The 13,589-nt window shown below is 39.1% G+C and overlaps 1 protein-coding gene across 7 annotated transcripts in view; it reads right to left on the bottom strand.

Annotated features, from left to right (window-relative positions):
* APC (APC, WNT signaling pathway regulator) overlaps positions 1–13,589 on the bottom strand; it is a 97,001-nt gene that overhangs the window by 35,607 nt on the left and 47,805 nt on the right. For all 7 annotated transcript variants that reach the window (XM_027671163.1, XM_027671164.1, XM_027671162.1 and 4 more), the window contains exons 3-6: positions 11,770–11,854; positions 10,628–10,829; positions 3,039–3,147; positions 1,413–1,526 (exon numbers count right to left, since the gene is read on the bottom strand). In XM_027671163.1, coding sequence (XP_027526964.1) covers positions 1,413–1,526; positions 3,039–3,147; positions 10,628–10,829; positions 11,770–11,854 — 510 coding nt within the window. The remainder of the gene's footprint in view (positions 1–1,412; positions 1,527–3,038; positions 3,148–10,627; positions 10,830–11,769; positions 11,855–13,589) is intronic.

Here is a 13,589-nt window from a genome sequence, read left to right as displayed (position 1 = left end):
AACAACAACAAAACAAGCAGGGAAGAAATAAATTCAGGGACAGCTTAATTACTTTCATAGTGATATAACTACAGTCATGTTGTGACTCCGCATAATTTCTTTTAATCTCTGCCTGAGTGCATCTAGAATTTTGCCAGCAGCCTAGCCTACCTATTTAGCTTACTTCACCTTTCTCTGGCTTAAGCTTGTTGGCAGCTAGAGAACTTTCCCGGAAGTTCTACTGTGAATGCCTTAACACATTCTTCTGCAGGACCTTCAGTCAAGACAGGCTGACACAGCTGAACTCATGCAGAGCATGACCACTGCTGATAAACCTGGATAACACAGCCTTGCAGCTCCCAGATCAGGGCCAGCTACCACCCAGACAGATTAAACTTGGGTCCGTCTGAGCACATCTATACAGACAAATCCCTGCACAGCCTTTGCATACATAACTGATGACTGCAGGGTATCTGCTCTGCTAAATACTTATAACCAAATGCATTTTCTAAAAAGTTCTACTAGATGACTCACTTTTAAATGTAAAGCAGCTGTTCTGATACCAACAAAACTAAATGTAAAAACAAAATAGAAACTTTTCTCATGTAGCAGAATTTTGTGTTGAGTAAACCTTGTGCAAAAAATAGAACCTAAAGAGACTATTTTTATTGAAAATATTTATTTTTGTAACATTCACAAAAAAACCCCAACCAAAAAACCTTACCAAGATGGTTATTTAACACCTCTGGAAATAAACAGCAATAAAAATTCAAATTGTTGCTCTGCTACTGTGGGGGAATAGTTTTTATAAACAGCAAGCAACTGATTATTTAATTTATGGGTTGCACACAATTACATTCTGATTTATGCTTCCAGATGAGTGTGTCATATGTTTAAGACATGTACGTTGTCCTCATCATGAATGCAAAACAACTCTTGGTGAGAGCAAACAACTTCCAGATATGTATGTGGATTACATTTTACATGAATACCTTATTTTCAAAGATTATGCCCTGATACGAGGTTTGTGGTTAAGGAAACTTAGGAACAGTACCTCAATTTTCTTCTGAACTCAAAAACATGAAAAAAACACAGAACAACAGATGCAAAATGAGCAGTTGCAAACACATGGACTTTTATGAAGCTAAAATGGAAGTAAATTATAAGCAGATAATAATTAAAAATATTTTCTTTTGAAGAAATTGTCTCCATCTGCGGAATGAAAAGGCTTTTTCAAAACAGGGCAATGAGAGTACTTTTTGCTGAACAGTTATTGCCCATGTTCTGATTCCTCTTTTTTATTTGAATGGCCAACTAAATACCATAAGGTATCGCTGTGTTTACACACAATTTAAAGATACATCTACCAATAATACAATAAAAATGCAGGAAAACATTTTCTCTTCCTTTTAATAGTGAAAGACAGACTATACCTGTGCTCGCTTCTCCATGTCCTGACAGGTACCCAGTTGTTCTTCCATTGCAGCTCTAATTTGTCTTGCCTCATACTCCAACTGCCTTCTGGTCATATCTGTTTGCAAGGAGAACTGAAACCAAAGTACAGAGAAGGCATTTTAGTCAATAACATTTATGTAAACAATGTATTTCTCAGAACAAAAGCAAAACAATTACTTTTCCACAACAAACTGCATAAACAAACAAAACATTGTAATAGATTCTTAAAACATGACTGCATTATGAAAAACAAGAACACATAATGTTGCTCCATCAGCAGACCACCTGTGGGTTTTGTCAAATGACTAACAGGTAAACACAGAGAAAGTATTGTTCATTACAAGTCAAGAACACCTGGCTATTACCAATGAAATTACTATGTGTGCCATCTGAATGGGTATTTTCAAAAAATATTCAAATGTATCAAACTACTGCTATCTACCCTATTTTTAACTATCCTGTGAGAAAAGCACAAGTATTAAACTTGGGAGCAACCACACAGCTTCAGAGAAAACCTTCCAGCTGATAAGATTTTTCAAGGCAGGAGCAAAGCACTTCACTGGTTTTGGACAATTACTCAGATTGTAAGTAACAGAGTCTCTAAGAGCCTTCCCAGAAGAGCCCTCCCAGAAGACTTCACCAAGGTCAGTTCAGAGAGTCAAAACAAGACAATCATATGCAAATACCAAATGGGATCCGTCATTCTGTTGTGGCTGGACTAAGTAGTAATGGATACAGATTACCACAAAAGGTGTTTAGTGTAGATGTTAAGTAAGACATTCCAATCACAGGAGCAGCTAAGTGAATTCATTACCTATGAAACTGAGGAGGCAACCTTAAAACCTACAACAGAGTGACACAGATACTGCTGACAGTGCCTTTGGGAATGGATTGCATTTCTTCAAAATCCTTTTCAGACCTTCTCCCTTGCTTCTGGTGCTCTGCTAAGCTCAGCCATGACTCAGTGTCACTTTTGCCCCCTGACAGAAGTGTTTCCGTTGTCTGATTCCACCTCCAGGAGCCTGTTTATTCATCAAGACTCTCTGAAGAGGGGCAACCAGCTCTTCCAAACACTGTATATGTGAAGGAATTCACTGCAAACATATCCAAGTTGCTGTGATCTAACAGGAAAACCTTGACTACGGAGGTGCCAAGGTAAAAACTTCAAGCAATAATACCTGCATAGGCTACAGGCATCACTTCACTGATTGGTATGAAATAAGAGCTCTTGTCTACACTGTCTCTTAGGCTAATATTGCTCTCAAAAATAAAAAAAATCCACTAAACAACACAACAGATAGAGAAAAGACCTTTGGGGGACAGAGTTAAAGAAGATTGTACTGACATGTAATTCATTTGTCATAACAACTTCTCAATATTCCTCTGTTATCACTGATATTTATACTAAAAGGTATGAATGTTGGATGTGTAAAAATCTACACAAAAATGCATTATTTAGGCTAAGTCACCTTTACATAGTGACTGAAAAAACATTTTAAATTAAAATTATAGTCGAGAACATCACCAAATTAATAAAATACACACAGCATCTAAACAGAGATCATAGCACCAGATACAGGACCAAGCACTCTGAAGGTACTTACATTTTCAGTAAGGGGAAGACTATCAATCCTTTTAGTCAAGTTCTGAAGCTGGGCATAATACCAGTCCTTTTCTTTCTCTTCCTTCTCAAGCTCCGCAAGCAAAAGACATCTATTAAAAGCAGAAGCAGGAAGTGTCTCACTATTTACACCTTATTTCCATATGTAGGTATAGAAATAGGCACAAATACCCATAAAAAAAATTAGATGAGAAAGGAGGTTTGAAGAGGGCACTAAAATGACATTGGAGAAGGTGAGTGCAGCTCCCCAACCCCAGCTAAACAACCTGTCCATAAAAGAGAAAAACATCTATATTTCTCTAAAAAACTGCTCTGAAATCCAGAGCTAAGAGACCTTTTATGAAATCAAAACCAGCTACTAGTCATGTGCTAACCTGTACCCTGCTTGTTTCAGACAATATGCTTTGTACAGTGCAAACTACATTTAACTCTGGATGTTACAGAAGCATGTATAACCCTCAGTTTCATCACTGAACTGAAGTATCTTATTCACCTTTGCAGTGTCCTCTTACTAATTTTGTCACCCACAGCAAAACTATGGGTAAAGCACACAAACCCACGCTATTTCTATGAGTATTTAAAATACTTCAAATAATATTTTCCATCAAATGTTATAGACAGGACACATTTGCAGCTCTTTAATACATTTTAAATGGTTATCATAAGCATGCTGCATACCTAAGCAGTATATGAGAAAGACAAGAAAACTAATATATACAGACTACCAAGAAAAAAAATCTATTAGAAATTTTACATACTATTTTATCAATCCTTCATGAACTAAATTTTATCAACACAGTGAAACAGTGTTCATGGTTACGACACTTCTCAAAACATGTATTAAAATTTTCCAGCAAAATCTGGCTAGGAGGAGTATACAGAAAAGCCACTCTTTTTTTTTTAAATACTAATGTATTAGTTTCTTTCTGTTGCTTTCTGTGAACTTTTTTCCTCCTTCTGACATTTTAATATTGCTCATTAACAATAAAATCAACAGTTAGCCAGAAGACAGAAAGCTGCATACAAGTTTGACCAGTATTATTTCCCATCCATTAACTTCTGCATTCCTCTCAGGTTGTGGACTTTCCGAACAAGAGCATATGAACTTTTATAAAGCATACAAACACATTATGGATAATTACTGTATGTCATTAAGGAACAGAAACACAGCATACAACAAAAATTCAGACTTCCTCTTACTACTTTGGTAATACATCCCAGCCATGATTTGAGAAAATAATCAAATTTCCACACAAAACATAGAAGGAAGAATTTAAAAGTATGTATTTAAAGAATCTGTTTGACTTAGTTCTGTGGTGGTTTGAAAAAAACCTTTCCCCCTGGGGGCTTGTGATAGTCTGCCCAGGGGTGGTGTTTTTGATACTGGACCAATTAAAAACTTTGTGCGTCCTTGTGGAAATTACATACTCACAAAAATGGAAGAGGTTAATTTTAACTGCGTAGCTAGAAGGAGAAGCCCCCCTGAAGCTAGCGACTGAGGGGGACCCCGGATGATCGGGGAGACTCCTGGGTTGGAGCGGGCCAGGCGGACTAGCCATGACCCTTTGGAGAGGCGGCTGCAGCATACAGTCATGTAAGTGCTGAGGGGAGTCTCCCCTGCTGGGTTTGGGGGAGCCCCTGGGGCCCCGCTGTTCTGGCCCAGCCAGGACTGCGGGAGTTAAACTCCTCAGGAGTTTTCCAGCTGACCTCACCGCCTTTTCCCACCGTGGAGGGGAGGAGTGGTGAGAAGTTAGCTGGACCCTGCAGCAGCAAAGAACCGGACCAGTGAATCCAAGAATAAAGCAGACTGAGACAGAGAGAGTCAGATGGACTCAGTTCTAGGAAGAAAGAGTCAGTTGGACTCAGTTCTAGCTGCGACAAATCAAAACTGCTGCCTTAAAAATAAGAGACACTTACCAGTGCTGCAGAAAATTAATTTGGAAGAGCTGTGGCCTGAAAGTGAAAAGAGGACTTCTCCTTTCTTTCTGGACTCTTTTTTAAAGGAAAAGAGAGACGACCTATGTATATATATTGTTTCACCATAGAAGAGGCAGTTAAATTGTTACGTGTATATATATGTATATATGTTAATAATAAATTGTAATATATTCCCCTCCCCTATACTAAATTGTGCGTGTCTGAAAACTTCTCTCTCACATTAGAACAAATTGTAGCAAAACTTTTATGGTGGTTTTTCAAACCACCATAAGTTCCTGCTTTAAAAATATGCCAAGCTAATTTTGATGATTTAACATTTATATTCCGCATCCAATGTAAATGACCTGGCCAGCATTTAAATGGAAAATTGAAACAGAGAGGATCCCTCCCTTCAGCTGTGAGAGGCTGAAAAAGTGATAAATGCCTGTAAACATAAACAGAATGACATAAATTTCCAGATTTGATCCAACAGTTCTGTTGAAACAGAACTGTTTTAAGAATGTCAAGACTACATATTAAGTCATTTACTGTGAAGCTTTAACACCAGGCAGGTTTACAGTCAAAATGAGTGAAAAGATGCAGCAAACAGCAATTTCTATACCATGGCAGGCAACTGCAGCAGTATTATAAGACAACAGTAATTCTTCAGCCACAAGGATGAGGCTGCCAGAAATTCCTTAAGACCTTCAGACAGACTGAAGGATAAACTAATAGAATGGTGCTTGGGGAAAGCCTGTTGAGAAAGTAATTTTTTCATCTCCCATCTGCCTATTCTCTTACCACATACTCTGGGTGCCTCATCCCTGCATAAACAGGCATTCTGCATGGCTTCCCTTTTTACCACCTTGGGTGCCCATGCAGCAGCTGTGTCCAGTTTGTGAAATAAAATCTGCAAAAGCATAATCAATGCAATCCTTATAAAACCTATTTTTACCATAGGAGGATTTGCAGATGTGAAAGGACAGACTAATTCTGTCTCTGGATGTCAAAAAACTGGTAGCAGAAGCTGGAGGGATTACTTTCAGCTAAGCAAACATGTGATTAAGTTCCTCTTGTGAAATGCAGGCTACTCAGTTTGTGAGACACTGTGTCATTCAATCTGTTTTGACATGCACAATGGATCCCCGAAGCAAGAAAATAACTCAGGAGCCATCAGTGCTCCATTAACAACATAATGCCTGATCTGAGGGCGACTTGTTTAATTTAATATTGTCATTTTTTCCTCTGAAGTAATGCTTTACTTGGGATTACTAATTTGGTATCACTGCTCCATGAGAATTCAGGTTTTAACAATATCTGAATTCTCTTAGCACAAACCTGAAGGGTTGCTACAACCACAGCAGTTTAGTTTCTTCAAAAAGAAGCAGCAAGTCTGTGTAGATGTGTCTGATAAGCTGTTTCCCACTTTTAACATTACTATCAGATACTATACTAACCAGAAGCATAGCTCTTTCTCAGCCTCCTGGAACTTCTTGAGGTTAGGAGAGGATTTAAAGTGGAAAAGCTGTTGCTGATCAAGAAAAAAAAAATTATGGAAAAACCCAGTGCAGTTATTCCATCTTCTTATACCCCAAAAATGGTTTACGTTTGGGCTTTCACAGTATCAAGAGAAAATTCTGTTCTCTGTCACACACTGTCAGTTTCAGTGAGAGTGCACCAAAGCAATCAGAGAAACTTTTGGAACTTTACATTATTTTTTTGAGTTAAGAAAAAGTTGTCAATTTGAACTGTTTTTCTGAAGGATAGGTATTTTGAAAGACTTCTCTCATTTGGTATTTTTGAAGCTCCCAACAATAGATGAAGCCGTATGAATGCAAAAAAACTGGTTTCTTCTTCTGGAAATCTTTTCTGCAGAGTTATGTCAATATTATTCCCAGTCAAAAGGAAGAAGGGAAACAAACTATACGCTACTCTATTTCCATTATGTAAATTGCAGCTATAATTGATACTTTCCCTTCAACTCGCAGGAGATAAAATATAATCTCGAAAATGAGATAGCGCTGATGCTGTAAAGACTTAGCTAAGCTGTACAGTCAGCCAAAGGGAAATAAGAATAAGGGAAGAAAGAAGTCATGAGACAGAAAATACTCAAAATCAACACTGAAGAAATAAAAATGGAATGGCATAAAACAGGAGGTTTTTTTCTCTTTTATTCTTTTTTTACTGTGAAATCAGAGGAAAGCTAAGCAAATCAGAAACGGGCCAATAATTTCATCTTTATTCTGACAAGTGAAGCAATTGACAAATTTTCTTCCCTTCAGAAGTTCTGTTTTAGTTGTGTGTGGTGGGTTGACTCTGACTGGCCATCAGGTGCCCACCAAGCCACTCTAAATAATTAAATACCTCATTTAGTCCTCACACGAACACTGTTGCCCATTAGCAGCACATATTGTGCCAATGTGTTAAGATACTGAGTGGAAATGTTCCTCTGCTGTTTCCAGAAAGTGTTACTTTATTCTAAATTACTTTAGGCTTGTCAAGTTCCACGAGTTCCTTGAAAGTCTATTTAACTGCCAGAAAAAATTCTATTAGCAAATAATATATGTTTATATATATGTTTAGAAACACATAAAATCAGTAAGTATGCCAAACAAGTTTAAACACAAAGCACAGGAAAATAAGTGGTTCATTTTCTTTCAGAAATTGTAGTAATTTCAGATGCACAATCCTATACCCCCCACCCCATGTTCTGATTCATCTGGCTACCCAGGGTTCACATCAATGCCCTACACACTCCTACACATCCCCTGGAATAGCATAAAGAATAGAGCAATTTGGATTATCCATCATTTCACTAATAATGATCTGACCATGCCTTTACAGAACTCCACAGCCCAAATATTTACCCCATCAGGTATGACAGTAACAGTGCCTAACCTCATCATCATCATAGCTAGGCTTCGCGAACAAAGATTTGGGAAAGGCTCTATCCACATTTGTTACAAGCACGCTGGTGGCTAAAAAGGCCAATGTGAGATAGACATGTCCGATTGCAAAAGGCACAGCAGAAAGACTCCTTAGGTGATATATTCTGCAAGACACTATTCTTTCTGCGTTGTCTTTTCTCCTCAAGACTGATCCTGCGTGCGTTCTCAAAGGAAACAGCAGCGTTATAGATGGTGTGTCCAGTTATGTTGATCAATATGGCCAAGGCTGAGATGTTGTTTCAGGGAGTCCCTGAATCTTCTCTTTGGGGCTCCTCTCTTGTGGCAGCCAGTGGCAAGTTCACCATAAAGCACGATCTTAGGGAGGCGGTGGTCCTTCATCCTTGAGACGTGTCCTGCCCAACGCAGCTGTGTTCTCAGCAACATGGCCTCAATACTGTGACTGCTGCTTGTTCTAGAACAGATGTATTGGTCACATAATCTGACCAGTGGATGTTAAGGATTGTATGGTGACAGTGTTGATGGAAGTGTTTTAAGAGTCGCAGGTGGTGGCGGTAGATGACCCATGATTCGGAACCATATAAAAGAGTGGACAGCACAATGGCTTTGTAAACACTAATCTTTGTACTTTTCTTCAAGTGTTTATCTTGCCAAACTCTTTATGAAGCTTTCCAAAGGCACTATATGCCTTTGCTAACCTGTTGTCTATCTCTCCGTCAATCTTACCATCCGAGGAGATGAGGCTACCTAGGTAATTAAACTGCTGGACTGATTTGAGCTCTGATTCGCCAATGGTGATACGGGGATGATGGAAGACTTCCTGAGGTGCAGGTTGATAGAGAACTTCTGTTTTCTTTAAGCTGACTTCCAGCCCAAAGAGCTCAGCAGCGTCTGCAAAGCAGGATGTTAAACGCTGGAGAGCTGCTTCTGTGTGGGCAACAAGGGCGGCGTCATCAGCATAAAGCAGCTCCCGGACAAGATGGTTTAAGGTCTTAGTGTGGGCCTTCAGTCGCCTTAGGTTGAAAAGGCTTCCATCAGTACGGTATTGAATGTAGATACTGTCTTGATCATCGAGGTCTGCAGTGGCCCTTCGGAGCATCATGCACTTTTTTCAGTGCCTAATCTACTCTGAAATTAAAATATCTGTATTCCTTTTGCCAGTGTTATTTGGAACTGAGATTCGTTCACTGCCTAAGCTGTCTTTATTGTCAAGAAAATTGTCCAAAGAAGTATCACCTCAGAATCCCCAGACTGGGAAAGGATCATAGATAATAAATCAGATGTGCTAATCACCTTAAAGAACTCCAGCTGCTATAAATACTCCTTGTGCCAAGTGACCAAGAGTTCACTTGAACCATAACTGAAAGTCCCAATTACATTTAAAGATTTTAGTATCACATGCAGTAAAAAACCCAGCACTGGAAAAATACAACCAAATGCACAGTTTGTTAAGATGGAAGATGACAGACATGTTAGATTCTTGAAGACTGGGATGAGCAAGTGGGAAGATTCCCAAATTCCCAAGTATTCTCACAGAGCTCCTCAGGAATCTAGATTTTATGCAATGGAACGAGTATCATTAGTGATCCTGGCTAGGAGAAGGGAAAAAATAGAGTGGCTGGCAAAACAGGCTCAGTACAGACCCATGGGAAGTTACTTTCATTCTACTGACAGGACCAAAAGAAAAGGACCTGGACATAGTACCTTAGAAGGAAGGCATACTTCTTTCAGGTGTGGCTGCAAAAATTTTTCTGAACACCAGGAAAAGCTGTTAAGAGGAGGAGTTTCTAGATGGCTGTCCACAAACCACTCATTACCCACAAAACATTTCTATTCTGACTCCAAAGTGGATTTTTTTGCTTGTTAACAACAACCAGGTTGTTAACTGTGATACAGTATGGTTTTGGTTTTGCAGCCCCCAGCTTGATATGACATCCATTAAGATGCTGCCAGTGACCAATCTTTAGGAAACCCTGTCTTGCAGATGGGCTTCTGAAAACATCTGGTATTTGAGTCAAGTTCATTTTAAGATATAAAGATGTCTTCAGTGGAAACAGCTGCATGTCTCTTACTTTGCATTTCCTTTGTAAGTGACCAATAAAGTGCTACAATTCTGTATTATGACCTGAAATGGATACAACTATTAAATGGATACACCTTCCTTCCAAGAAAGGAATACCAGAATGTTCTCAATGCACAATATCTGATGGGAACAACATCTTGAAGATAAGACTAAGTTTTTTGCTTAGCTGACACATTTGCTGAGAGAGCGTAATCACTACGTAAATGTCTTCTAACAGTAAATAACTGATAAACCAGTTTTGGTACTTAATAACCATTTGCAAAAGAGAGAAAGAGACTGCATCATCACATTGTTATAGTTTCAGCATTTATCAACAGTGGTGAGGAGATATGGAAGTGTTTGGAATGTTCCACCCTCTCTACCTAAAAATATTCCAGATACTGACAACCTGCTCATCAAAATAAAGTAACCTTTAGCCAACAAAGAGTAACAATGAAATGCATATATGAAGCAGCAGTAGAAACTGAACAAAGTTTACAGACTTTTAAAAATATTTTTGTGTGTGCGCATCTAAACATAACGTAGATTCCTGGTTTCCTACCTGTTAAGGTAAATACACCAGTAACCAAAACCACATTCACAACAGCTAAATACCAGCTGTGTCAGTAAACTGTCATGTTAAAATGAGAAGTAAATCCATACTGGATGATAAGCAAACAAATTTACCTCTCTTTTTCTAGCTCTTCTAAATAACCAGTGCTTTCTCTGCTTCCATTCATAAAGCCTCTTCTTGGAAATGACCCCATGGGAACTGGACTGCACTCTCCTGAACGGCTCGACACAGACCCTTCCCGGCTCCCGTAGGAACGCACGGACACCTTTGGCCTTAACTTCACTCCAGGGAAGCTGGTACCTTCCAAGTTCAGTTCTGGATAACAAAAAGCAAACATTTCCAGAGCAGAAGTTCCGCAGCACAAATTTAAAAGATCATTTCTATCTTAAATTTCTTACTTCCTGAATAAATCTGTGGGGTTTTCTAAATGAAAATATTTTGCATGGAAATCCACTGAAGGTGATATTGTGAACAAAACAAATGTTAATTTTAGACTTAGCAAATAGTAATCTGAGCAGATAACCAAACTGCAATCCTAGCAATCAGAACAGTATACCCATACAAGCCTGCCTGTCTCTTTCCCAGAGGACTTCAGAAACGGGGAGCGTTTGCATAAACATCATGTGAGATATCTGGTGGCCCACTTCCTAATAATTTCTTTTTCAGAGATCCTGCAGATGCTCCAGCCATGTAACAGATGACTACTCTTTTCCTCACGTGGCTCTTAAATGTAGACATCCCCTACGGAATTTCTGGGTCAGTGGCAGGGATAATGGATGTATACAGGGAGATAGTGGTCTGGGCTTGCGTTGCACATCCCATACAGTGGAATGATGCACATTTCAGCACATGCTATTGGAAAGGGGGTATCAATTTGTAGCATGACAGAAACAATTCCAGTAACGTGACATGGAGAGGGCAGGACAGGACATGCAAACAGATTTAGAAAATTGGTGGAATTGCTCCATCATTAACTTACACATATTTTTTCTGAAGAACTGAATGAAATGCAAGTTTTATCAAAAGCAATTCATAAGAGTAACAGTAGCAAAAGCATAAAAGCAGCATAGGAATAGATTTTTTTTTCTTGAGAATGTGTCTGAAAATGTTTAGGAAAAATAGCAGACACTGAGACTATGCCTAACCATCAAAGCCAGCAGCAGGAAGAAGATGCAGCTCAGTAAGAAAATTTTATCCCAAAGAAAAAACAGTGGAGAAACAAATGAACCTAGTTAAAACATAATTCTGGATTTACCTTTAAGTCGTTCCAGTAAGTCTACTTGTCCAGAAGATGCCATTGCCTCATCTTCAATATTTCCTTGTAGCTGTTTCAGTACCTCCTGTAAGAAATAAGCTTGATTGAGAAAATCTTAAAATAATAAACCACAAGGTAAATATGTCTTATCCTGCTCTCAAGTGCACATTCATGTAACAGCTTCTGAGACACTGATGTAAACTGTGAGCAGTGATCAAGTGTCAAAACTTTCGTTGTCATCAAATATATTATACAGAATTTCCCCAAGCACTCTCATAATGTAAACTATATCCTGCATAACTCAGCCTATCAAGAAGTTCAACCTATTGGCTTACTTAAAACGTGCTCCCCTCCAAGTGAATACCAGTTATCTCAAATTTACAGATGGAGAAACATTAGGCACAGAGAAATTAGTCAGTCTTGTAAAAATAAAGTTTGGGTATGTAACTAGCAAAAAAGTATCATGAACAGAAGTAATTCCCAGGATTTACTTTCCTTGAGGCCTTATCACCACTGTAAGCCAACAAAAAGAGTCATCTTGCTCTTGCTACAAATCCTACCACTATCATGCCTGTGAACAAAAGATTTAGGTTTCCTTCGTATTGTTACCACCACCACCAAGCCCACAAGGAAGAGATTTAGGACTCCTTCATGCAGCTGAAGCTTCAAATTCAAGAATACTGCCCCATGCTATTGAAACTGCATATGACAGAATTATACAGCTGAAGAAACACAGTTCTAGTGCACAAAAAGATTCATAGTAAACAATGACTACTACACTAAGAGGGGCCTGTAAGCCCCAGGTACCCAATGCTCAGTGGCCTAAACTCAGGTAGACGATTAAATGCAAGTTAATGAAAGCCTTTTCAATATCATAATGGCATATGCAATATGCAATAGCAAAAAAACAAATTAAAAACACTGGCTACAAGGCAAAAAGCCCTCACTGGAATTTAAAGTATCATTTCTCCTACTGTGACACAGAAAATATCTCTAGAAGCAGCAACAGTCAGGAGATGAAGACAATTCTGGGTAATGAAAGGTACTATGTAGTTTTCATACATAGACTCTGCTCACAGGATTGTGCATCTGAAAACCGTTATAATGAATTCTAGACAATTTAAAAAGATGCCCACATCACTGTTTTGCTCTTACAAGCATACCATACTGCCAATATTAGTGGTTCTTGCAACTTATACAGAAAGTACCTTTTAAATACATTTAGCTCTTTTCAAGGGAAACAACATCATCATCATCACGGCTAGGCTTCACGAACGAAGATTTGGGAAGGGCTCTACCCACACTTGTTACAAGCACGCTGGTGGCTAAAAAGGCCAACACGAGATAGACAAGTCCAGTTGCAAAAGGCACAGCAAAAGGACTCCTTAGGTGGTATATTCTGCAAGGCACGAGTCTTTCTGCGTTGTCTTTTCTCCTCAAGAGTAATCCTACATGCGGTCTCAAAGGAAGCAGCAACGTTATGGACAGTGTGTCTCCAGACCTCCCAATTGGAGGCCAGAGTAGACCAGTTATGTTGATCAATATGGCCAAGGCTGAGATGTTGTTTCAGGGAGTCCCTGAATCTTCTCTTCGGGGCTCCTCTCTTGCGGCAGCCAGTGGCAAGTTCACCATAAAGCACGATCTTAGGGAGGCGGTGGTCCTTCATCCTTGAGACGTGTCCTGCCCAACGCAGCTGTGTTCTCAGCAACATGGCCTCAATACTTGTGACTGCTGCCTGTTCTAGAACAGATGTGTTAGTTACATAATCTGACCAGTGGATTTTAGGATTGTACGGAGGCAGCGTTGATGGAAGCGTTCTA

Source organism: Neopelma chrysocephalum, unplaced genomic scaffold, assembly GCF_003984885.1.
Source record: "Neopelma chrysocephalum unplaced genomic scaffold, ASM398488v2 Primary Assembly neopelma1_97034, whole genome shotgun sequence".
NCBI lineage: Eukaryota > Metazoa > Chordata > Aves > Passeriformes > Pipridae > Neopelma > Neopelma chrysocephalum.
This window is presented reverse-complemented; position numbering and strand designations above follow the sequence as displayed.